The 27,250-nt window shown below is 43.6% G+C and overlaps 1 protein-coding gene across 4 annotated transcripts; it reads left to right on the top strand.

Moving 5' to 3' along the window:
- MON1B (MON1 homolog B, secretory trafficking associated) lies at positions 1 to 27,250 on the top strand. Of its 4 annotated transcripts, none has more exons than XM_040324243.1 (6): positions 1 to 101; positions 11,934 to 12,017; positions 17,811 to 18,854; positions 19,467 to 20,265; positions 22,509 to 22,656; positions 25,821 to 27,250. In XM_040324243.1, the coding sequence occupies exons 1-6, from the start codon at positions 95 to 97 to the stop codon at positions 26,046 to 26,048; spliced, it is 2,310 nt and encodes a 769-aa protein (XP_040180177.1). In that variant the 5' UTR covers positions 1 to 94; the 3' UTR covers positions 26,049 to 27,250. The 4 variants fall into 4 exon arrangements, with proteins under 4 accessions (XP_040180177.1, XP_040180176.1, XP_040180178.1 ...); XM_040324242.1 differs by having other exon boundaries at positions 7 to 168; XM_040324241.1 differs by lacking the exon at positions 1 to 101 and adding an exon at positions 10,070 to 11,092.

Genomic DNA, 27,250 nt, shown 5'->3' with positions numbered 1-27,250 from the left:
ATGTTACCGCCCTTCAGCTGGCTGCCTCGGGTTCTGTGGGTGTTGCGCGTGCCCGGGGCAGAGCTGAGCGGCGGAGCGCGTGCACGGAGGGCCCATGTCTGGTATGAGGAGGGTGTGTGGGGGGGTCTTCTGGGTCATTGGGTATGCAACTCCCAGCATTAATGTTAGGTAAGGACTATAACTCCCACCGAGACTGCCCAGACAGGGGTTGTTCAGGGACTACAACTCCTAGCTAGGAACTGCAGGAAATACATCTGACGTCATTACTTCTAGTCAGGAACTCTCACTGCCAGTTAGGGACAAACAACCATTACTGACAGCCACGGCTTCCAGGGATTACAACCCCCAGCATTACTGCTAGACAGGTCCAGCCGGAGATTGTGCATGGACTACGACCCCCAGCATTACTGCTAGACAGGTCCAGCCAGAGATTGTGCATGGACTACGACCCCCAGCATTACTGCTAGACAGGTCCAGCCAGAGATTGTGCAAGGACTACAACCCCCAGCATTACTGCTAGACAGGTCCAGCCAGAGATTGTGCAAGGACTACAACCCCCAGCATTACTGCTGGGCAGGTCCAGCCAGAGATTGTGCAAGGACTACAACCCCCAGCATTACTGCTAGGCAGGTCCAGCCAGAGATTGTGCAAGGACTACAACCCCCAGCATTACTGCTAGGCAGGTCCAGCCAGAGATTGTGCAAGGACTACAACCCCCAGCATTACTGCTAGGCAGGTCCAGCCAGAGATTGTGCAAGGACTACAACCCCCAGCATTACTGCTAGGCAGGTCCAGCCAGAGATTGTGCAAGGACTACAACCCCCAGCATTACTGCTAGGCAGGTCCAGCCAGAGATTGTGCAAGGACTACAACCCCCAGCATTACTGCTAGGCAGGTCCAGCCAGAGATTGTGCATGGACTACAACCCCCAGCATTACTGCTAGGCAGGTCCAGCCAGAGATTGTGCAAGGACTACAACCCCCAGTGTTACCGCTAAAGAGGGCCAGCCAGAGATTGTGCAAGGACTACAACACCCAGCATTACCACTTGGCAGGTCCAGACAGAGATTGTGCAAGGACTACAACCCCCAGTGTTACCGCTAGGCAGGTCCAGCCGGAGATTGTGCAAGGACTACAACCCCCAGCATTACCGCTAGGCAGGTCCAGCCAGAGATTGTGCAAGGACTACAACACCCAGCATTACCGCTTGGCAGGTCCAGCCGGAGATTGTGCAAGGACTACAACCCCCAGCATTACTGCTAGGCAGGTCCAGCCGGAGATTGTGCAAGGACTACAACCCCCAGCATTACTGCTAGGCAGGTCCAGCCAGAGATTGTGCAAGGACTACAACACCCAGCATTACTGCTAGGCAGGTCCGGCCAGAGATTGTGCAAGGACTACAACCCCCAGCATTACTGCTAGGCAGGTCCAGCCGGAGATTGTGCAAGGACTACAACCCCCAGCATTACTGCTAGGCAGGTCCAGCCGGAGATTGTGCAAGGACTACAACCCCCTGCATTACCGCTTGGCAGGTCCAGCCAGAGATTGTGCAAGGACTACAACCCCCAGCATTACCGCTAGGCAGGTCCAGCCAGAGATTTTGCAAGGACTACAACCCCCAGCATTATTGCTAGGCAGGTCCAGCCAGAGATTGTGCAAGGACTACAACCCCCAGCATTACCGCTTGGCAGGTCCAGCCGGAGATTGTGCAAGGACTACAGCCCCCAGCATTACCGCTTGGCAGGTCCAGCCGGAGATTGTGCAAGGACTACAGCCCCCAGCATTACTGCTAGGCAGGTCCAGCCAGAGATTGTGCAAGGACTACAACCCCCAGCATTACTGCTAGGCAGGTCCAGCCGGAGATTGTGCAAGGACTACAACCCCCAGCATTACTGCTAGGCAGGTCCGGCCAGAGATTGTGCAAGGACTACAACCCCCAGCATTACTGCTAGGCAGGTCTAATCACAGGCTTTCTAACTACATCTCCTAGCATGTAAATCCCCAGCCATGTGTTCTATCTGTAGCGCTTTGCTTACTGAGGAACTACAACTTCTAGGCATGTTGTCCATGCCGTTATTACAAATGATCTGGTTGGTTAGGTGATGTCGGGGTGATTTTGTAGCAGAGATGAATCATGATGGGGAGCACTTTAATGCCTGGAGTCTCTGATGATTGTACAATATGATTGCCTGGAGTCTCTGATGATTGTACAATATTGGGTTATGCTAGAAATCTCTCTCCTTCAGAAATTTGTTGCTGATCCACAGAGATGAATGAAGAGCGATTGTCGCCGGCGATTGTGCCCATGATGTAAAACGCTATTGAATCGCAGTAATGATTGCATTAAGGGCCAGTTCACCACACATGCAGTCCGGTGCATTTTTTTTCTGCATCAAAAATGCATGGATAGTAGGTTATATGGTTTTTAAAGGCATAGTTCACACAAAAAGTAGAACATGCTGCATTTTTTTCAGCACTGGACTTTACTGGAACATGGTGGAATGCACCAAAAACGCACTGGAACACACGTCCTTATTTTAGGTTAAGAAAAAGTGAGTGTGAACTTCCTAGCTAGAACGCAGCCGCTCATGTTGTGGTAGGATGACCACTATGTAGATACTCTGCTCCCCATGCTTCACTGATTATTATTCTTGTAATGCAAATTTTAGCAAACTGTCACAAGCTGACGTTAAAGGGACACTAAAGGTTCCCGTTTTAAAAAAAAATAAAAAAAACATACATGTTATACTTGCCTCCACTGTGCAGCTCATTTTGCAGAGTGGCCCCGATCCTGGTCTTCTGGGGTCCCTCGGCGGCTGTCTCTGCTCCTCCCGCATCAGCTAACCCCCTTCATGGTAAGCTCTCTCCCAAGGGGGTTAGCTTGCGGGCGTGCTCCCGTGATACAGTCGGCGGCCATAGCCGCCGACTATATCACACGGCCCGCCCCCAGCGTGCCGCGTCATTGCATTTGATTGACAGCAGCGAGAGCCAATGGTTGCGCTGCTATATATCTAGCCAATCGACGGCCCGACTCCGAAGAGAAGACGACGACGGGGAACGCGCACAGCAGATTCGGGCTCAGGTAAATAAAATGGGGGGGCTTTCATTGCCAGGTTTTTTTTTTTTTTTCACCTTAAAGTGGAGTTCCACCCATAAATATAACATTACATCAGTAGTTTTAAAAAAAATGTCATTAGTCCTTTAAGAATTTTTTTTTTTTTAGATGCCTTCAAAGTGTTGTTGCTAGGCAGAATAGTTAATCTTCCCTCTTCCTGCACCTAGGTGCTTAAGCTTTACCGCACAGACTCCTGGGAATGTAGTGGGTGTAACTTTCCAGGAGTCTGTGCACTCCCCAGTCTCGAAAAATCATGTGACTTGGTGCTGAAACCTGATCTGAAAACTATTACATTGCTTGTGCAGCACTGAGCATGTGCGAGATCTGCAAGGCTGAAATCCAGGAAGTCATACAGTCTGGCTTCATTATGCCCACACTTAAGATGGCCCCAGTCAATTTCTATTTTATAAAGTGTCTAAATGCTGTAACAACCTAACAAAACGGACCTTAGTTTACAGACTAACTTTACTAGAATACATTAAGCTTGTGTATTACAGGGGTATTTATATTTAAAAAGTGAAATTGTGGCCGGAACTCCGCTTTAATGCATAGGGTGCAAGGTGAAAAAAAAAACCTTTTTAACCGCAGTGTGATGTGAGGAGGTGGATTGCATGTCATGCTTTAGGACCCCTGTCACACTGGGGCGGCGGGTTAGCTGTTATAGCTGCACTTTTAACACCCCCTGCTAGCGGCTGAGGTAAGGTTTAATAGTAGAGGTAGACCGATATGGGTTTTTCTCTGGCCGATACCGATGCCGATATTTAGAAATCACGGCGGCCGATAGCCGATTTATGATGCCGATTTTTTTTTGGGCCGATATGTTAAGCCGATTTTTCAGGCGCTTTTGGGCTAAACAGTAAAGTTAGCCCATATTTATTTTTTTTCAACCAAAAGTTTTCATTACCTGTTTTTGTGTAAGGCCCCTTTCACATTGGGACGTTTTTCATGCGGTACAGCGCTAAAAATAGCGCTGCTATACCGCATGAAAAATCATGCCCTGTACTCTTCAATGTGAAAGCCCGAAGGCTTTCACACTGAAGCGGCGCGCTAGCAGGAACGCTCGAAAAGTCCTGCTAGCCGCTTCTTTACCGCGGTATAGGAGCGGTGTGTTCACCGCTCCTATACCGCGCCTTCCCATTGAAATCAATGGGAAAGCGCGGTAATACCGCTGTAATACCGCGGTAATACCGCCGCAACGCGGGCGGTATTAACCCTTTTTCGGCCGCTAGCGGTGGTTAAAACCTCACCACTAGCGCCCGAATAACGCGGTAAAAACGATGGTATAGCCGCGCTACAAATAGCGCGGCTAGACCGTCACCGCGGCTGACGCTTCAGTGTGAAGCCAGCCTAATATATATATAGCCAGCCTAATATATATATATATATATATATATATATATATATAAAATGTAATACACAAAAACAGGTCGATAAATAAATATGGGCTAACTTTACTGTTTATTTTTTTATTTTTTATTTGTTAAAGTATATTTTTTCCCCAAAAAATGTGTTTGAAAGAGCGCTGCGCAAATACCGTGTAACATTTAATATTGCAGCAATCGCTATTTTATTTCCTAGGGTCTCTGCTAAAAAAAAAAAATATATAATGTTTGGGGGTTCCAAGTAATTTTCTAGCAGAAAATACAGGATTTTTACTTGTAAGCAACAAATGTAAAAAAAGATTTAGCCTTTAAATGGTTAAACTGAGAATTCTCCTACACGGAGTTCAGTTAATTGATAAGTAGCAACATTGTATATCTTTTCTAAAACGAGAGAGAGAGAGAGAGATCGAGAGAGAGAGAGAGAGATCGAGAGAGAGAGAGAGAGATCGAGAGAGAGAGAGAGATCGAGAGAGAGAGAGAGAGATCGAGAGAGAGAGAGAGAGATCGAGAGAGAGAGAGAGAGATCGAGAGAGAGAGAGAGAGATCGAGAGAGAGAGAGATCGAGAGAGAGAGAGAGAGATCGAGAGAGAGAGAGAGATCGAGAGAGAGAGAGAGATCGAGAGAGAGAGAGATCGAGAGAGAGAGAGATCGAGAGAGAGAGAGATCGAGAGAGAGAGAGATCGAGAGATCGATCGAGAGAGAGAGAGAGATCGATCGAGAGAGAGATCGAGATCGAGAGATCTTCTATGGGAAGCACTTGCATTGACTTGTATTGCAGAAGCTTTTTGCAAGTCGCGGTGCTGAACTTATCAATCGGCTTTTTTAAAGCACAAATCGGCCGATGCCGATTAATTAAAAAACGCCAAATATCGGCCAACCGATATATCGGTCGACCTCTATTTAATAGCACCTGTTTTGCGGCACTCCTGCAGCGCTGCCCATTCATTTCAATGGGCAGGGGTTGACGGAGGAGTGCTGTATACACCGCTCCCGCAACGCCCCAGAGATACAGCTTGCAGGACTTTTTTTCCTGTCCTACAAGCGCACCGCCCCAGTGTGAAAGTATTTGGGCTTTCGCACTGGAGTGGCTTGAGAGGCGCTATTATTGTAGCTAAATCGCCTGAAAAGCACCCCTTGTGAAAGGGGTCTAAGGGCTCACAACAGCAATGTTTTGGTGTGAACTGGCCTGATAGGAAATGGAGCATCTTGCCTAGCCTTGCAGCGCAGTCCCAATACATTTAATGATCCCTAAAACAAAAAGGTGGGGGGGGGGGGAGATCGTTGCAATCGATCACCCCTGTAACATCTGCTGTACTGGAAAAAATAAACAATGGATGTCAGTCAACATTTCAGTTCAAATATACAGTTGTGCTCATAAATTTACATATCCTGGCAGAATTTATGATTTCTTGGCCATGTTTCAGAGCGTATGAATGATGACATAAAAATGTTACTTTCACTCATGGTTAGTGTTTGGCTGAAGCCATTTATTATAAATCAACTGTGTTTTTAAATCGTAATCACAACAGAAACTACCCTAATGACCCTGATCAAAAGTTTACATACCCTGGTGATTTTGGCCTGATAACATGCACACAAGTTGACACAAAGGGGTTTGAATGACTATTAAAGGGAACCATCCTCACATGTGATCTGTTCTCTTGTAATTGGTGTCTATAAAAGGTCAATGGGTTTCTGGACTCCTGACAGACCCTTGCATCTTTCATCTAGTGCTGCACTGACGTTTCTGGATTCTGAGTATTTGGGAAAGCAAAATAATTGATAAAGGATTTTCAGGAAAATGTAGTTGAACTGTATAAAACAGGAAAGGGATATAAAAAGATATCAAATTAATTGAGAATGCCAATCAGCAGTGTTCAAACTCTAATCAAGAAGTGGAAAATGAGGGGTTCTGTTGAAACCAAACCACTGTCGGGTAGAACAACTAAAATTTCAGCCTAAACTGCCAGAAAAATCATTTAGGATGCAAAGAAAAACCCACAAATAACTGCAGATGAAATGCAGGACTTTCTGAAAACATGTGGTGTGGCTGTTTCAAGACGCACAATAAGGAGACACTTGAAGAAAGATGGGCTGCATGGTCGAGTTGCCACAAGAAAGCCATTACTACACAAATGGCACAAAGTATCCCACTTACAATAAGCCAAACAGCACAAAAAAATACTGGAGGAACATTTGCATTAATCAGCCAGGAAGCTGCACATGGGATGTACTTGGAAATTCCAACATGACAATGATCCAAAACACAAGGGCAAGTAGACCTGTCATTGGTTACAGCAGAATAAAGTGAAGGTTCTGGAGTGGCCATCTCAGTCTCCTGACCTCAATATCATTGAGCTTCTCTGGGGAGATCTCAAACGTGCAGTTCATGCAAGACAGCCCAAGAATTTACAGGAACTGGAGGCTTTTTTTGCCAAGAGGAATGGGCAGCTTTACCACCTGAGAAGATAAAGAGCCCCATCCACAAATACCACAAGAGACTTTAAGCTGTCATTGAAGTTAAAGGGGGCAATACACAGTATTAACTGGGGTATGTAAACTTTTGATCAGATTCATTTGGGTAGTTTCTGTTGTGATTATGATTTAAAAAGAGTAAACACAGTTGATTGGTAATAAATGGCTTCAGCCAAACACCAACCATGAGGGAAAGAAAAGTTTTTTTCTTTGTGTTATCATTCATATTCTCTTAACAATGGCCAAGAAATCATAAATTCTGCCAGGGTATGTAAACTTATGAGCACAACTGTATGTATTGTGTTTGTAAATAGAGTGTTCCCTGCATACAGGATTACAGTTAAAATGTTTTATTACTAAGCTGATGCTATAAATATCATTACTGAACTATCATTATAAATATCATGGGAGTCTGGACAGTCTGATGCTAGGTTGCTGGCACTACCCACCAGAGTGCCCTCATACCATTGGGGAGGTGCTTTTCTTCTAGTCACTGACTTGTGATGTGTGTGTTGCAATAGGCATGTTGTAGTACAATCTAACTGCTTATTAACATTTTTCTTTAGGTTATGTACACTAAGTATAGACACAGTGAAGAACTAGAAAAACCATTCCTTATTTACTGTGTACATTGTCTGGTAAGAATATTATGTAGTAAGTTAGACTTCAGTCCGCACGTGTCACTGTGTCATTGTGCTGGCACCCAGGGGTCATTGTGCCTTTCCTGGGCCCTGGAGGTATCATTCTGTTGGAACCCCTAGGTGTTGGTGTGTCATTTTTTATAATGTCCCCAAACATCTGTACATAATTGCCTGGCGCCCTTAGGGGTCTGCATGTCCATGCCCTGGCGCCCTTAGGGGTCTGCATGTCCATAGCCTGGCGCCCTCATCAATGCTTCAAATGTCAGCACTGTCCTGGTACTCTTTACTCACAATGATGCAGGTCTGTTAAGATTCCTCAAAAGGTAAAAAAAAATTCAAATGCTTGTCTGTTCCACCAACAAAACAATGTGCAATCCTATTTTCCACTGAAGAGAAGGAAAAAAGCAACGGACTACGGTGTATTTGATCCCCTGCTGATTTTGTACCACTGACAAAGAAATGACCAGTCTATAATTTTAATGGTAGGTTTATTTTAACAGCGAGAGACAGAATAACAAAAATATCCAGAAAAACACATTTCAAAAAAGTTATAAATTGAGTTGCATTTTAATGAGTGAAATAAGTATTTGATCCCTTTGCAAAACATGACTTGGTGGCAAAACCCTTGTTGGCAATCACAGAGGTCAGACATTTCTTGTAGTTAGCCACCAGGTTTGCACACATCTCAGGAGGGATTTTATCCCACCCCTCTTTGCAGAAGTTATTAAGGTTTTCGAGGCTGATGTTTGGTAACTCAAACCTTCAACTCCCTCCACATTTTCTATGGGATTAAGGTCTGGGCCACTCCAGGACCTTAATGAGCTTCTTCTTGAGCCACTCCTTTGTTGCCTTGGCTGTGTGGTTTGGGTCATTGTCTTGCCAGAATACCCATCCATGACCCATTTCCAATGCCCTGGCTGAGGGAAGGAAGTTTTCACCCAAGATTTAATGGTACATGGCCCCATCCATTATCCTTTTTGATGCAGTGAAATTGTCCTGTTCCCTTAGCATAAAAACATTCCCAAAACATAATGTTTCCACCTCCATGTTTGATGGTGGGGATGGTGTTCTTGGGGTCATAGGCTGCATTCTTCCTCTTCCAAACAAAGCGAGCTAATTTGATGCCAAAGAGCTCTATTTTGGTCTCAGCTGACCACAACACGTTCACCCAGTTCTCCTCTGAATCATTCAGATGTTTATTAGCAACTTCAGATGGGCCTGTACATGTGTGGAGCAGGGAGACTTTGCGGGCGCTGCAGGAATTCAGTTCTTCATGACGTAGTGTGTTACCAATTGTTTTCTTGGTGACTATTGTCCCAGCTGCCTTGAGATCTTTGACAAGATTCTCTTGTGTAGTTCTGCGCTGAATCCTCACTAATAATGGGCTCAGTCATGTTCAGATCGAACTCGACAGGAAGCCGTCACTGCACCTTACCATTATAGGCAGTAAGGCTTCGACCGACTGGCAAATGCACATAGACACGCTGCCTAGAATTGGTGTGCGGTGGCGGCTTCCTAGTGTGTTCGATCCGAACAAGCCCATTCTTAATCCTCACTGGTTCACATGATCGTTAAAACTCCACGAGGTGAGATCTTACATGGAGCCCCAGACCGAGGAAGATTGACCGTTTTTGTTTCTTCCAGAGTGCTCCTAATCTCAGCTTGTTACCTGTATAGAAGACAGCTGGGAGCAGAAATCTTGCTGATTGATAGGGGATCAAATAATTCTTTCACTCATTTAAAATGCAAATCAATTCATAACTTTTTTTTTTAAATGCATTTTTCTTGATATTTTTGTTATTCTGTCTCTCACTGTTTTAGACTGATCATTTCTTTGTCGGTGGGCAAACGTACAAAATCAGCAGGGGATCAAATACTTTTTTTTTTACCTCACTATAGTAAGTTGGCTTCAATTCACAGGTGTCACTGTGCCATTGTTAGGACCCCTATACGTTAACGTGTCATTTTTATGTTGTCCCCAAACATCTGCACATACTTGTCTGGTACCCTTGGGGGTCTGCATGCATGGCAGCGTCCTGGCAGCCCCTCGGGGGTCCGCATGCATGGCAGCGTCCTGGCAGCCCCTCGGGGGTCCGCATGCATGGCAGCGTCCTGGCAGCCCCTCGGGGGTCCGCATGCATGGCAGCGTCCTGGCAGCCCCTCGGGGGTCTGCATGCATGGCAGCGTCCTGGCAGCCCCTCGGGGGTCCGCATGCATGGCAACGTCCTGGCAGCCTCAGGTGTCTGAACGTCTGTGTCCTGGCAGCCGCAGGGGTACTGAGTTTTTCATGGTCCTGACACCCCCTAGGTGTCAGCACTCCAATTGTCCTAATTCCCCCAGGCATCAGTGCATCGTTGTGCTGGGGATTCAAATGTCAAGCATCAGCATTGTCCTGGCACACTTTAACCATAAGGATACAGGTCTGTTGTTAAGATTCGTTGCAGTTGTGCAATGTTATACCGCAATGTTGGGTAACGATGCATGTCAAGCAATCCAACCTTCATGCCAGCTAGCTTTACCCATGGCTGGCTGTGGCTCTTCTGCTATTTCAGATCTACATGGTCTTCCCCTATGTCGGTAAAGCTCAGTTGAGGACTGTAATTGGATATGTTTTATCGGGCTATGTCAAGTTTAGTTACTAGTAAAATCTTACCATCCCACTGTGTTATTGGAACATGAGTGATATTGGCAGCACCACCAGTCAGGAAACATCAGAAGTTTTTCTTGTTGCCCAGAGCAAGTGGCAGGCCTCACATGACCTCCTATGTTTGGCTGTAAGTGGAGGCAGCTGACAAACTCTCATGTGGCTTCTATTACCTCCCTGGGCCCCATTTCCTGTTTTTGAATATTCAATCAATATTTACTTTTGCTGCTTTGAAAATAGGCTGTTGCTATGATCTAATTTTATGTTTTGTTAAAATATTTGTATTTCTTTGAATGTGATCGCCATGATCTTATCAGTAATATTTTAAAAAGCTTTCAGTGTGTACTTTTTGAATGTATTTATGCATGTGGGGGCAGCTGGTTTTCTCATTGATTATGCATGCTTTACCTCCCTGTTGGTAGTGCTGCATAGTTAGTGATGACTCTTTACTGTGCCTTTTGTGCAAGTCTTTGGTCAGAATCACATCAGACCCGATAGCAATAGACCCTCTGTAAATACAACTGAGCTGTTTACACTAGTCAATAAAGTGTATCGCTAACCAAAACATATTATCCTTGGTTTGGCTAGAGAGGGGAGGGTTAGAAGCACTGTGAGTTTTTGTTTGTCATCTGTGTCTGGTTTGTCTTGAGGGGGGAAATGGCAACCTTTGTTTTACCTTTAAAAAAAAAAAACTAGAGTATGGAATTTTTAATATTCTGTTTCTTTCATGAATTACCTGTACTGTAAGTTTGTGTTTTTAAAGGGTCTGTCTACCCAAAAGGTTTGGTTGGATTACACTGAACTTGTCTCTGTTGCCAGGATTAGGAAGTATAGTGGTGAGTTCTCAGTGTCTTTTACTTTATTCAACTGCTGCTTTATCATTTAGATTTTCCTTTTGGTCTGACATTAAGAATGCAGCAGCAGGTGTGAGACTCAAAAAAAGTTGAGACTTAGGCCCAGCCAGGGCTGGACTGGGACAAAAATTTGGCCCTGGACTTCATCCAGACTGGCCCACTTTGACAGATCTCTCCCACGGTGGCCGGACAGCTCCCACACCCCCCCCCCCGACCACCCAAGCCCCCCTCCCCCTTCACTAGCCACTACTTTATTAGAGTAGAACGGCTGGTACTGGTACCAGTGGGGAAGCTAGACATTATTTCACCCGGGCAAAGAATCAGTTTGATGCCCCCCCTTATGGGACAAGATTAGGCAGAAGTGAGAAACTCCAAGGCCATAGCTGTTGAATCAGCTGTCCCCTCCCCCATGCTCCTCTGTTGTCCCCCCTGCTCCTCTGGTCCTCCCCCTGCTCCTTGGTTCCCCCCAGGTGAGCGCTGCAGGGAGGGAGAGGAGGTAAGCGCTGCGGGAAGGGAGAGACAGAGGAGCGGAGGGGGGCGGCGGTCCACTGCCACTGAAGCCGGCCCACTGAGCCATCGGCCCACCGGGAAACTCCCTGTAGTTCCAATGGCCAGTCCATCCCTGGGCCCAGCAAGGGGCTGCTGCCACTGAAGTTCTTGCAAAAATTCAAACTATGGCTGATAAAACCTACCAACATAAGTGACATTTTAAGTTTTGGCTTGATTGACCTGTTTATTCTCCTACATATGTGGTGAAACGTGGAGTAATCAGTGGATGTCCTGACCATGTTGTTTTTTTTTTTTATCTCCTATATTTCTTCAGGAGACATCAGAGATGTGGGGACGATGGCTGAGGAATCGGAATTGCCAAGTCTAGAGCAGCTCAGAGAAGAGGAGCAGCAGAGAGGTGAAGGATCAGAACTTAAAGCGATTGTAAAGTCCTCGTTTGTTATTTTTATAGGAAAAAAAAAAAAAACATGTTATACTTGCTTACCTGCTCTTTTGCAGCAGATTTGCACAGAGCAGTCTGGATCCTCCACTTCTCAGTGCTCCTGGCCCCTCCCTCCTGTTCAGTGCCCCCACAGCAAGCAGCTTGCTATAGGGGCACCCACGCGGAGTCACAGCTCCCTGCGTCAATTCGGAGACGGAGCCCTGACCCACCCCTCTCTCCCCTGATTGGCTAGCTGACTTTGATTTGTCTGGAGTTCTGCCTACAAGTACATGAGTCAACGTAAAAAATGAAGCTTTGTGATGCAGAAAACTGCTCAGGGCATAAGTTATTCATCCAGTCATTGCTGTAGTACACCCAGCCACCTCTTCCTAGGTTTTCTGTAATCTGATGATCTGGGGACCCTGGCTTGTGATGCAGCAGACAAATTCCTAAACATGTCCAATACACACTCCTTGCTATTTTTCACATACTGGAAGCTGTAAGTCTCTTACAATCACCAATCAGATTCTGATCCTGCCTTGGGAGTTTGAATCTGTTTCATCAGAAAGCAGACAGGCTGTAAAATCAATCATAGTGAAAAAAGAAATCCTGACCGTATGTTTATATTTATATTTATATATATATATATATATATATATATATATATATATATATATAATGTGTGTGTGTGTATATGTATATGTATATGTATATATATATATATATATATATATATATATATATATATATATATATATATATATATATATATATATATATATATATATATATATATATATATATATATATATATATTGTACAGGACACCGGGGGTGGGTCCTGGACGGGTGCTATACGGCACCACTGTTTGGACTATGGTCCATTTAAATAGAGGTAGAAGGTTCAGGGGGTCACCCAAAAGTGGGTGAAAAGTTCCAGGCAGGCGCTAATTCAGAGAGGACTGGCTTGCAGTCTTCTCTATCTTAATAAAGTAGTTTGGGGCCTGGAATTTTGGAGGCTCCAAAGTGTTATTTGGGTGGGATGGAGCCTCCACTCCTAAACCCTGGAAGCCAGCGCACAAGGGGTTAAAATCTCTCAGACAACCACCCATTAAAGCAGGAAGTGATGCTGGAGGGAGTGAGTGAGTTGGGAGAGTGCACCTGTGAGGACAAGATGGAAGTCTGCTAGCTGCTCAGAGAGGACTTTTGAGTAGTTTGGAAGTGAAGCTGTGTCTGCAGGGAAGGTCTGGAGGACTTCTTACTAAAAACGTATGTGCCTTTCTTTTGGTTGTTTTTCTGAAGAAAGACTTTTTTTCATTTATGCTGGAAACAAGCAGGACTTTTGTTGTGACGTTTTGGATGCTGAAGAAAAGCTTTATTTTGTTTTGTTTGGTCACCAATAAAGACCCTTTGCTTCACTGACACGGTTTTACGCACTTGTCTCGCGGAGCTTAAAGACCCCCAAAGTTCACAATATATATATATATATATTTTCTCTATCTATATGTGTATATGTACCTTTTTTGTTTAAAATTTGGTCACTGTGCCCGTGATCCTCGCCACACCAGTGCGGTGTTGCCTCTGCCTACACCAATCCTGACCTACCTGTTTATTGACCATGTCTCTGCCTTCTGCCTGGACCAATCCTTTGCCTGCTTGCTGACCATTTCTCTGCCTGGACTGACCCATCTGCACATCCTGCTGACAATGTTCCTGTGAGATACTATTCCTAGCCATCCCCTGCAGACAGCTGCACTCCTTTTTTTTGTTCTTCCTTTCTTCAACCTTCTTTACTTCTGGCCAGTGAACATGGCATTTCTGGGGGCAGCCATGTACCACCAGTAGGCTAGGCTTGCTTAGCTTATAGGAACAGGAACTGCTATAGGTGACGCTACTCTAAGCTATATTCCCTGATCGCACTCGTACAGAGACGACTATTGCAGTACATTAGTTTTTGACACAATTGGTTGATTTGTGTGATACAGAAGATACAATGTCTGGTACATAATCAAAGTCTCATCATACTCGAGAGGAGTGGTAGATTGTATTTTGGGGTATAATTCTAAGCCTTCTGCCCATTCTGCCATTGCTGTGTGTGAGTAATATATTGTTAAATTGCCAACTTTGTGAAGGAAATGTATTTTAATTTTCTTTCCGAACTTTCCAAAAGCTTGTGGCAAAAGACTTACTATGCCTCCTTTTCAGAAAATACTTTTGGAGTGTTTTCTTTTCAAAACGGGGTCATTTTGTGGGTGTTTCCACTGACCTGATGCTCCAGGGTCTCCAAACATGTGATAGGTAGTCATGAAATTAGATGTGTAATTTAATACCCCTGGAACGCCTGCAGGTGCTCTTTGGATTTTGGGCCCCTCTGTGTGTCTAGGCTGTGAAAAAGTCTTTAACGTGGTATCCCCATTCTCGGGAGTCGTAGCAGAATGTGTTTTGGGGTGTAATTATAAGTATGCCCATGCTGTCTGTAGGAAACAGCCTGTTTGAAATTAGAACTTTGAAAAAAAAAAAAAATCCAAACAAATGTAAAAATTGCAACTTTTGGCATTTAGGGCCTCAAGAATTGAGATGGGCAGCCAGCAGTACATCAGGGCTGATCAATTTTCAAATATATACAGTACATTCCTAAAGTATTCAGACCCCCTTTCACTTTTATTTTTTTTTTTATTGCAGCCTAATGATACAGTTGCTTAAATCTATTTTAATTCTCATTACTGTACACTCAGTACCTCCATAATGACAAATTGAAACATCATTTTTAGATTGTTTGCAAATGTATGAAAGGAAAAACGGAAACATTACATTGACATAAGTATTAAGACACTTTGCAACAGCATTCGAAATGCAGCTCAGGTGCCTCCCTTTTCTCTTGATCATTGCTGAGATATTTCTACACCTTGATTACCTGTGGTAAATTACATAAATTGATTGGACATGATTTGAAAAGGCCTCATAGCTGACAATGCATACTGTATCAGAGCAAAAGCCACAAGGTCAAAGGTACAGCCTGCAGCACTCAGAGAAAGGATTATTGTTGGGCTACAAAAAATAAATCAACTAAGTTGAAGGTTGCCTAAAGCACAGTGGCCTCCATAATTCTTAAATAGAAGAATTTTGTTACAAACAGGACACTTCCAAGACCTGGTCGCCTGGCCAAACTGAGCAATCAATGGAGAAGGGCCTTAGTAAGAGGTGACCAAGGACCCAATGGTCACTCTCGCTGAATGGCAGAGATACTGTGTGGAGTTGGGACAAAGTTCCAGAAGGAAAATTCCCAACAGGTGGTGGCAGCATCATGCTGTGGTGGTGTTTTTTTAGTAACAGGGTCTGGGAGACTGGTCAGGGTTGAGGGTAAGCGGAATTGAGCAAACCACAGAGATATCCTCAATAAAAATCTGATCCACAGCACTCAAAGCCTCAGACTGGGTGGAAGGTTCACATTCCAACATGAAAATTATCCTAAGAACACAACCAAGACAACACAGGTGTGGCTGAGGGACAACTCTGAATGTCCTAGATTGGCCCAACCAGAGCCCTGACTTGAACCCTATTGAACATATCTGGAGAGATGGGAAAATGGCTATCCATTGACGGTCCCCACCCAACCTGAATAAGCTTTGCAAAGAAGAATGGCAGAAAATCCCCCCCCCCCCCCCATCCAGGTGTGCTAAGCTTGTTGCGTCTTACCCAAAAAAAACTCTAGGTTGTAATTGCTGCCAAAGGTGTTTTTCAACAAAGTACTGAGTAAAGGGTCTTTTTTTTTTCTTCTCTTTGTCATTATGGGGTACTGAGTGTAGATTAATGATATATTTTTTTTTCTTTAAACAACTGTAGCATAAGGCTGCAACATGAAATTAAAAAAAGTGAAGGAGGTTTGAATACTTTAGGAATGCACTGTATACCATAGTTTTTAGACTATAACTTTCACACAGACTGAATAATATACACTGATATGGGTTATTTTAACCAAAGAAATGTAACAGAATATATTTGGCCTACATTTTTGAAGAATGATTATATTAGTAGAATCTTAAAACAAAACAAAAAAAACGGTTTGTAGATGGGGGCAATCATACAGGCTGTGCCTATTTCTTTTTTTTTTTTTTTTTTTTTTTGTGCTGCACAATGGTTGTTCTTTAATCCTAAGTCTGAGTTGACCAATTCATTCAAAACAACATCCTCTCTGTGTATCTAAATTATCACCACAAGAACACTGATACACAAAGAGATCCCTTTTGGGGGCTAGTCTGTAAATCTCTCTATATTTAATATTAAAAAAAAATGGAAGAGTAAAATTGTAAATCTGTGCATATGATATCCAAAATTGGATAAAGCAATAAAAATTCTAAATATGCACTCTCACTACTTGCAGGCAGCCTAACTGTAAATATATGTCATTACTTTGACGTTAAATAACAGAGTTATGGCTGCAGATGTTGGGTATTTACTCAGTGTATAGTATACAAAAATTCTTTATTTTTATTTATTTATTTTTTATTAATGAAAGTGTATTTTTTATTTTATTTTTTCTCCCCAAAAAAATGTGTTTAGAAAAACCACTGCGCAGAAGCCGTGTGACATAAATTTAAACAACCACCATTTTGATGTCTAGCGTCCTTGCAAAAATAAAAAATGATGTATGTATGTGGGTTTGGGGGTTCTAAGTAATAAGCAAAAAATACTGATTTTAACTTTAGCAACAAATGTCAGAAAAAGGCCCAGTCAGCAAGTGGTTAATAGATAATGGTGCCTTAATAGTCAAAATGTCAGTTGGCTAACAGGCTTTGCATATAGTGGTGGTTTTGTTTAAGGGAAATGTTGAGCTTTTTGCCCATAACAGCAGGATATATATTTTGTATCTGTAGAGGAGTTGATGAAACCTAAATGTTAACTTCCACATATGCTTTTCTCTTGTAGATCAAAAAAAATATAGAAGAAAATAAAACATTGTACATCTTATCCTCTACATCCAAGACCACAATAAAAAAAAATGTCTGGAGTTTATCTTTAAAGTGGATGTAAACCCAAATGTTTTAATTTTTTTTTTGCAAAACTTACAGTATAGGGTTTCATGTCATCTGTGCCCAGTTTTGCCATGAAGAGTTAATCTAGCTCTGAGCAGTCCTTTTATCTTTTTTCGGTGAGATAAAAACTGACACGAGAAATAGGAGTAAGTTCTTCCCCCTTGCTGTAAGTGACAGGTGACTTGCATATCTTATGCACGAGCCTGAGAGAGATCTTCTGTGTACTTAAGATCCCCTCCTCCTTTATTCTCTAGCTCTCTGAGGATTGGCTGCTCCACACCTCAGCATGAATAGGCATGCTGAAGTCATGTGGAGACTTTTCTGGGTTTTGACTGGATGTTGGTTATCATAGCAGATGTTCAGTATGAGAAAATGCATGTTTACAAGGGGAGTGTAGAGGTGGGCGGGAATCTACTGGCATCACAACTCCACCCACCGAGCTTCGGACAACAGACAGCAGACCCACCCACAGAATCTGCAGTTTTTCGAGTCGCATAACAGATATAAGGGAGACATTTGACAGGTAAGGATACATGCAGGAGGCATGTATTTCCTTATAGATAACCACTATGGCAGTAGTTTAGAACGGATGAGAGTGGGCTTACATACACTTTAAGGCATTGAAGCCATTGGAATAACTTGCCGACCAGGCATCTAGTATTTGCAGAAGGACAAGTCCGTAATGGAAAGCTCTGCATGCTGAGATGTATAACTAACTGCTTTTATTTTATTTCTAGCTCCTCAAGAGAACAAGAGTCCAGTCAATTCTGTTGATCCGCCTCTACCATCTTTCGTTGTCAACACATTCAAGAATGAGGTCCCCGATGGCCAACAAACAAGAATTGCCCAAATTGAGCCTCCGGATCTAACTCTAGGTTTAGACGAGCAGTGTCAGACTGTAAATGCACAAGATGGGTCAGCTCTTCTGCTTCAGGGTGTTTCCGAAGAAGCACACCACTGTTATTCTGTAGAGCATAGAGAAGACCCCAAGGCAGCAGGCATTACTTCTCAAGAACCTTTAGAATCTAGTAACATTATTACTGCAGATAAAGAGGAGCAGTTTGTAAACACTCTTGAGCACTGCACTTTAATGGAGGAATGCTTGAAGAAAACACCTGATGGTCTCGCTTCAAAAGATCATGAGGTGGGTAGTGTAGACAGTGACTCAAGTAGGGCAGAAATGCATGAAGAATTAGAGCACACCTCCTTAGTAGTGGGTGATATGGACAAGGAAAATGGAATGCCTAGTATTGTGCTTAATGAGAACTTGCCACCACAGTCTGCACTAATTACCTCAGACAGGAATTCGGAACTGGATGACGTGTCCTCAGCACATTATAACTTGAAACGGTCTTCTGATATTTCCAGCGAGTGTTCTAGAGAAACGTCACTTGTGGATTCTGCTGATGTAGGATTTTTTGAGGATCCAGAAGCTGGTAATGTAGGTGCAGAATATGAGAGTGACCTCAAGGAACCAAGTGATTCTGCTTCCACTGACATTTTGTTGGAGGAGTCTTTAGATTTCCCAGGCATTTCTTCAGTGGTCGAAACTGTCACTCCTGAGGTATCGCCACCTACTACCCCAATTCAGCGTGAGGAAGATGTTTCTACAGAGAGCTGGCGAATCAAACGGAGGCATGTCTTTGTCCTGAGTGAGGCGGGAAAGCCCATTTACTCACGTTACGGTAACGAGGAGGCTCTGTCTTCCACCATGGGTGTCATGATGGCGCTGGTCAGTTTTGTACAGAGCGGTGATAACTCAATCCGGTCTATCCATTCAGGTAGGTGAAAAGGTTGACCCTATATTTCAATTATCAAGGAAAACCTGTAAATTATTTTATGCAAAGTCTTGATCCTAATATCTCCTTATTACTACTACTCATCTCAGAAACCGTCAATTCAGATTGATATGTCACCTTTATTTATTCATGTTAAGCCTGCGCTGCAACCATTGTTATTACGGCCTATGTGTAACCCTCTCCGGCTGCCTTTGCCCTTAGTGTGCCTTCATGCACTTATTGATCTCCATCTTGTGCAATGTTACAAATTATTTACATTTACTGAGCCAACAACATTGCATTCTCGCACTGATATATTGTTTTCTTATCTCTTACTGGCCAGTGTAGATATTTCCAAATTCTCATTTTCTACATTTCTAAAATATTGAATGCCTGTACCATGCGATAAATTAACTTTTTATTCTTTTTTTTTTTCTTGGTAATGTTTTCAAAGAGGCCTGTCATTTAAATGGTCCTATAATAGCATTTTCAGGAGAGGTCGGCAATGGTAGCTTTACATATTTCACCCACTGTATGTTTGTGAATATTGAGGGCATAAAGGGGAATGTCTGTATGAAGCCACAAGGCTGACTCTTGTAATGTCTCTTTTCACAGAGAATCAGAAAGTTGTCTTCCTGCAGCAGGGACCCCTGGTATTGGTGTCAGTATCCCGTTCCCCTCAGTCGGATGAGCAGCTAAGACTGGACCTTCTTTATGTTTACTACCAGATAATTAGCATGTTAACTCAGGCCAGCGTAGCTCGAATCTTTGAAAAGAAGAAGAATTACGACCTGCGGCGTCTCCTTGCTGGCTCAGAGAAAATCCTGGACAGCTTGCTGGACTTGTTAGACACTGACCCTGGTTTTCTGTTGGGTGCTGTGCAATGCCTGGCCTTACCCAGCCAGCTCCGTGATTCCTTGAGCTCCATACTGACTAAGGCCATCACCAACAATCTGGTGTTTTCCATATTGGTGGCTGACCATCAGCTGGTCACTGTAGTACAGGAACGGGCTGTCATTGAGGACTGTCGCCTGGATCCTGCTGACCTTCATCTTCTACTGAACCTAATCGGGGCCTCCTCAGCTTTCCAAGCCGGTGAGATCTGGACTCCCATCTGCCTCCCACGCTTCAACCCTGATGGCTACTTTTATGCCTACATCTCCTACTTGGATCCCCAGTGCACAGTGTGTTTGGTGCTGCTGTCCACTGACAAAGAGTCCTTCTATGCCGTATCTGGTTGCAAGTCAAAGATCCAAGAGGCCATGAAGGCCCAGAACTCTTTGCAGGCTCTAGCTGGTGCGTTGCGGTGCTGCTCATATAGTGTGTCTCTTGTGGGTGTGCCAGAGCTATTGCACTTTATATACAAACCCCTGGACATCCCGGATATCTACCGACAACTTCCTCAATTTACCAGGTACTTTGCAAAACAGCTGTGACACGGCATGGAGAAAATAGGAAAAGTTAATGTAATCCTGTCGAGTTAAATATGATGTGCCATATATCTTCTTTTTTTTTTTTTTTTACTTTTTCAAGGCATTCCTTGCATAAAGGTAAAATATGTTTAGGTGTCAGCATCCCCTTCTTAAACCCCCCCCCCCTCCCCTTTACTTACCTTAGCTCTCATTTGGTCCAGTGCCGTGCACGTCTGCAAATCTTTTCTCCCCTCACATCCAGGTCTTGCTTTGCTGGGGCAGCGGGAGCCACCGGCTCTCGGTTCTGTCAAAGCCAGTGATACGGGATCGAGTCATATGCTGTCTGTCAATGGACGCAGCAGTGGGACTCCGGTGCGAGCACGCACGGGTGCCCTCATGGGAAGTGGCTTTCCATGGGGGGACTGGACAGAGGAGGGTTCAGGAGCGATGACGGGGGACCCGAAAAATAGGTTTGTGTCCCTTCTGTGCGATTCCATTGCACGGAGTAGGTAAGTATAAATATGTCTGTTTAAAAAAAGAAACATACCTTTTTAGGGCACTTTCACACTGAAGCGGTGTGGGCGTCGACGGTAAAGCTCTTTTCGGCGGCCACTAGCGGGTCGCTCTTAACCCCCGCTAGAGGTTGAAGGGTTTAATACCGCCTGTGTAGCATGCATTTCAATGGTGCATACACGGCTCCTAAAGAACCCCAAACGTGCTGCTCGCAGGATTTTTTCTAACGTCCCGCAAGCGCACCGCTCGAGTGTGAAAGCACTCGGGCTCCCCCCCCCCCCCCCCCGAGTGACAGGAGAGGTGCTATTTTTAGCACCTCCGTGTGAAAGTAGCCTTACAATCACTTTAAGTCTCTGACTTGGCTGTTGATGTGAAATCCTTGTTCTGGGTCAGTGACTCAAAATTTTTATTAATGTTGAGAATTCGCATGATAGCCAGACAACTCACATTTTCACAAAGCATTTAGCAATGGTAGACACTGCTCATCTTTCATAATGGTTGCTTTTAGAGAGTGTTGGTTGAGATAGAGGGGAACTGGGCAATTTCGAGGAAATTCTACTTTTTTATGAAGGAACTTTGTTTCTGATATTGTGGGAAACTATTATGTGTTTTTCAGTAATTACACATTCTGAATATTGTCTTTTTACTTTTTTATGCATAATGTTCCATATGCTTTTATAGAAATGGTACCTGTCTTTTTGTTATATTCGGCTTTATAACCAGTGTCATGACAATTCTGACCGATCATTGCATTGTTTTCTGTTACAAAGTAACCCTAACCCATCCTGTGGTACCACCAATGGCACTTTTTGAATCTTCACCAAGTAAATTAAATTTGAGACACTTTTTGAGACGCCTTTTGAGACACTAATGTGTGAGGTTATCTGTAAAATATTTACTATTGGTGGAGCTGAAGGACAGGTTTGGGAAACTCTTCAGTAACAATAATCTGCACATTGGCATGAGTAGTTAGTATGTATGGTCAGTCCTCATGTGCCAAATATTTCAATCTATATGTATGCATATGCCATAGAGATGTGAATTACAAATATGTTTTGTCTAAATACAAATTTTAAATGGTTTACATTTACAAAGTTTGTTTCTCTACATATTTAAAGGGGAAGATCACAGAAGCTGATAATTTCAGCTGTGGGTTTTTAAAAACTGTTCACACCAGTGTGGCTTTGTAATCACGCTGCTTCAGCGCGATTTCAAAGTCGCACATCACTGCAATTTGCATTTCTAATTTCATTGTGGCTTGCGACTTCACTTAACAGAAGTCTATGCAAGTCGCAATAAAATCGGTAAAAAGTGGTTTCGGGAACCTTTTCCATAATCGCTGCAACATTAACCGTTCCATTGCCGGCAATGGGGTGCAACTTCTCATGTGTTTTTGGAACTGTCAAATCGCATGACAAGTTGCACCGGTGGGAACACAGGCTTAGGAAGTTTGTGGTGAGATTTCCCTGTTTTTAGTTCTTGGCTCTATTCTTGAACACCTCAGATGTTCCCACTCCTCCTGTTGCATTCTTCAAGCTAATATAAATGAAGCCCTAAGAGTAAGTTTGGGGGCACCAAATAATGGCTGAAGCAAAGCCAGCACCTTAATTTTGTCTTCTGAGTTGCTGGGAGAAGTAAGAAAGTGTTGGATGTTTAATTCTACAATGTTTTTCAAAGCCCTTGAGTTATCCAAGAACAGGATATATTTAATGCTTCCTGTGTCTCTCTACAGCCCTGAGCCCGATGGCCCATATTCCAGTGAGGAGGAGAAGCAAAGACTGTTTGACCTCTACCGTTATCTTCATTGCCGGATGCACAGCTCAGCAAGACCACTGCGTCTGATTTACCATGTGGCGGAGAAAGAAACAATGCTAGCATGGGTAATTTAATTTCGTACATTATGGGGTGGCAATAGGAGGTTAAAGCTAACTATATTCAATGTCAAATGTAAATCTGAAGCCATGTTTAGAATTTTGCTGGGATCAGTGAACTCAAAATAATAGGCAATACTTACCTTTCCTTCTGCAACTACTTCTTCAGACTCTCTTCAGGGGATGAATATCCCATTGCCAAAAACATCACTGTGTTAGTTTTCATGACATCTGTGGGAAGAGAGGATCATTCACGCTGAACTCTTATCTTCTCATTAATCACTTGACATCCAAAGGCCATTTTTAAATGTACTGGAACTCAAAGGGTTAAAATAAGCTTGCAGTTGCAGATTGTGACTATTTTGTTTAGCCGGATCTTGGCTACCCAGAAAAAGTGATCTAGGCAGCTGTTGAGCCAACTGATCACTGTTAGGGGGCAGCCCACCCCACCCGTTACCTTCTGTGGTTCCCATGCTCTTCTGGTTCTCTGGGGAACCTAGGACCATGGTAAATGTTGCCAGGGTTGTTCCCTGATGTCCTGTGCTTATAATTTGCTTGGAATTGCTCAACTGTGAGCATTTCTGTGTTTAGACTGTGAGAATCCTGGTTAAAAATACCTGGTAAACCGTTGATCAAGTATAGTGCGGTGCTTGATTGGCTGGAGTGGAGAGCAGGATTGAATTGTGTGGCTGACGGGTACTGTTTATGGAAACGTATAGGGCATATCTCACACAGAACTGACAGCAGCTAGAGGTAAACTGCAGCAGTGTTCATTCCGGCTGCAGAAGGGGGCGGTGGCGGTGTTGTGCACGAATCGGCGCACCACAGCCCCCCCCCCCCCCCCCCCAATTTAACTTTATTTGAGGTTTACAAAAGTACACTTCATTCATATAACTACAGCAGCACAATGCTTGATTTTATCAGTTTCCCAAAATCATTACATCCAGGCAATGCCATGAATGATAACTGTCCCAGTTGCTTGTAGTTTCAACTGAACTATCAAGCCATCAAATGACTGGTGTCATAACGGATCCCCCCTGTGCAGCACCAAGGCAAGTGCAAATCGATCAGAGGCTAAGATGGGAGCTTCCTTGTCTGTAAAAGATAGGTGGGTTTAGTTCTTATTAAGCAACTTCATAACCTGTGTGCTTTTAGGGCAGTATTAAACCCAAAAGTGTAATATATTGCGTTTTTCACCTGGTGATTTAGTTAGTAACGCACCTTGTGTATTAGAGTGTCCCCACTCTGGATGAATGAGCACAGGGGCACCTTTGGGCAGCCTTATTGTCAGTCTGGGGGAGGGGAGTGTTGTGGATGTACTAGCGTAAAAAATTGAAGCAAAACTCCAGCTAACGCCGCGTACACGGTCGTTTTTTGTGATAAAAAAAAACGCAATTTTTTCTCATGAAAAAAAATGACGTTTTTCAAACTACATTTTAAAAAACGACGTTGCCTACACACCATCGTTTTTTCAAAATGCTCTAGCAAAGCACGGTTACGTTCAGCACTCTGTTCCATTCAAGCTCGCTTCTGAGCATGCGCGGGTTTAAAAACGTTGTTTTAGCTACACACAGTGATTTTTTATGACACAAAAAACGACTTTTGAAAAACGACATAAAAAATTGAAGCATGCTCATATTTTTTTTTTGGTCGTTTTTCAGAAGACATAAAACGACGTTTTCCCCACACACGGTCATTTTAAATTACGTTTTTAAAAATGTTTTTTTTTTTATTACAAAATTAAATATTACCAACAACAACTTTAACAAAATGGGACAGGGCACTGGGGCAGATCAGAGGGACAGGGCACTAGAACTGGGTCTCTTCCCCATTCTCTTGCTGTCTCCTCTGCAACTCCCATCCATCCTCTCTCTCTCTCTCTCCCATTCATCTCATCATCAGGAGCCTGTGTGTGCGGCTCCACGCTTGCATGTCCCCACTTCCCCCTTTTATTCAGGCTGGCAGAGAGGAGAGGAGCTGCAGCACAGCGGGAGGGAGTACAATCCAGCGCTGAGATCCACACACCTGCACAGCCATTGACACCATAGCACAGCGCACACTGACACCGCACAGCACATTGAGACCAGTCTGTTCACAGTGCTCAGGCTAAACTGTTGGACACTTACATAGAGCACAAGGAGAAGAAAACTGCACAAACTAGAAGGCTGCCGCTCTCATGTCAGGGCAACTTTCAGTGAGCGCTGCATCGGAGTGATAATTTTTGCAATCCTCCACCTCACTCGTTACTTTCTGCTCTCCAGCTACATTGGTCGGGGCCCGGGGGAGGGGGGCAGGCTCAGAGAGGTCATACTGTTGGGTCCCATGGCTTAATGAGAATTGTAAGGAGAGCACCTGTGTACTGCTCTGCCTGTGCGCGGCTCACCAGACTACTTTTCCCGAGCATGCACCTTTCCTCTTCGGCCGCCAATCTCATCGGGACTCTAAGTGTAGGCACAGATTGGAGGGAGATTGGTCATGCAGCCCTGTCATCACTCGCCCCCAGCTTAAATCCACTCGCCAAATGCTAGCAGGCGAGTGGAAATTTTGAGGGCTGACTAAGCGATCAGCTGTCTTTTGATCGATCAGTTCTCGGTCTGAGATGCATCTGGGGATAGATGTGCACATACCTTTTTTTTTTTTTTTTTTTTTTTTTTATCACATCGTTTTTTGGATCCTTTTTAAATCATAATAAAATAAATCACCCAAATGCCCCTGATAAAGTTTACATACCCTGGAATGTCTGGCCTTGGTTAATTGCCATTTTAACCTGTGTATGCCACCTTCTGTGTCTGTACCAAGCCCAAACATTCTAGGGGTTTGTAAACTTTTTATCAGGGCCATTCGGGTGATTTCTGTTCTGATTTGAAAAGGATCCAGAAAACGATGGGATAATAAATGGCTTCATGTGGTTGCTATCCTTAAGTAAAAGACAGTTTTTTGGCATGATCAGTCGTATTTTCAATATTAATGCCAAATTTGGTGGCTGTTTCATACATGCCATGCAATATATTGTGCTTTCTATTTTCTAAGTCCTCACATTCCCCAGCAATTATTTTACACGCTGGGATTTGTAGTTCCTCAACAAGTAGAAAACTGTGGGTTGAACAAGCTAGCTTTCTGTGGTTGGGACTGGTTTAATATTGCATTTAAATCTTATTTGTTGCCTCCTGCAGGTCACCAGCAAATTTGAACTGTACACAACGTTCAGCTCTTTAGTGACTAAAGTGGGCGCCATTAATGTCATCACCAAACTCCTCCGTTGGATCAAGAGAGAGGAAGACCGCCTATTCATAAGATATCCACCAAAATATTCCACGACTCCTCTACCCGGCAAAGGTGGGAAAGCAAGCCGAACAGATAGGACTGACCCTTCCCAGAATGGCTTCTTCACTGGTCTTTAGCGACTAAGAAACCGTTTTTTGTTTAGGTGGACCAGCAAGGATTGGCTCTTGTTGTGCTATGTACAGTGTCACCTGACACATACACTGAGACTCTCCCATTGTGGCACAGATGGACTGGGGTGGTCCAGTAGTTTTCTAGGTGGCCTAACTTTTGCAGCTGCAGCTGAAGGGTCACTTTATGCAAAACGAATCTATAGGTGAGGTTTGCAGTGTTGAACTCCACCTTCTGTATCTTATATCGCTTTGGGACTTTAGGATCCTGTGTCCAGCTTTCACTACTTCACCCTATCCCCCCCCCCCCCCCCCCAAGTCTTACTCCTTAAATTACATCCTCTATAAATAAGTAACAATTCAAACAGGTAGAGTAAGACAAAAAAAAACTATACGATACCGCTCTAGATCGGCCCACCTTTATCTGCTCAGATACCTGTTGCTAGTCCAGCTTGTAACTAAAGGAATCATGAAGAAAATTGTGGATGACTGCATTCCAGTAACTTCTTCTTTATTGTAGTACATCCATAAAAACAAATACACTAAGGCAGGAGCAGTGAGACCTCTAATGCGTTTAATGCTGTAGAGCACTTAATCGCTGTTTTAAAAACAATATAACATGAAATGCATTAAGAGTCTCCCCTCTTCTGCTGTAATGTATTTGTTTTATGAATGTACTACAATTAAAGAAGTGTGGTGTGTTTTTTTTTTTTTTTTTTTTTTTTTTTTTTTATACCATAGTGCAGTCATCCACAATTTCTACAAAATTGTGACACTTTCATTGTAATGGAAGCAACAGGTAGGCAGAGCCACAATGTATTAAAGTTGTTGGGTACTGCAGCAGTGAGACCTTCAAGCTGAGGATTCCGCACCACCACGCTGCTTAGGATTGCAGCTCATTTAATTTGCTGTATTCCCCGTCATGTAAATTGAATGAAAATCTAGCAGAGAAAGCATTAATGACTGTGGCAGGATGAGCAGAAGCTAGAACTTGTATACAGAGATCTTGCTAATGGATCCCCTGATAGATGTAAGAAGGTGGGGACTTATTCAACTCATCTGCATTCACTCAAAGCCAAAATAACAGTTTTACACAGACTGTTTTTTTAAACCGGCAAATATAGGGGGTCAGTTATCCATTCTGCATTTACCACAATGTGTTTTTCCTCTTCTCTAAGATGATTCTCACAATAAAGCTGCTCCAGACACCA

This window comes from Rana temporaria, chromosome 9, assembly GCF_905171775.1.
Source record: "Rana temporaria chromosome 9, aRanTem1.1, whole genome shotgun sequence".
Lineage (NCBI taxonomy): Eukaryota > Metazoa > Chordata > Amphibia > Anura > Ranidae > Rana > Rana temporaria.
Note: the sequence above shows the minus strand (reverse complement) of the source record. Positions and strands in the feature narration are given on the sequence as shown.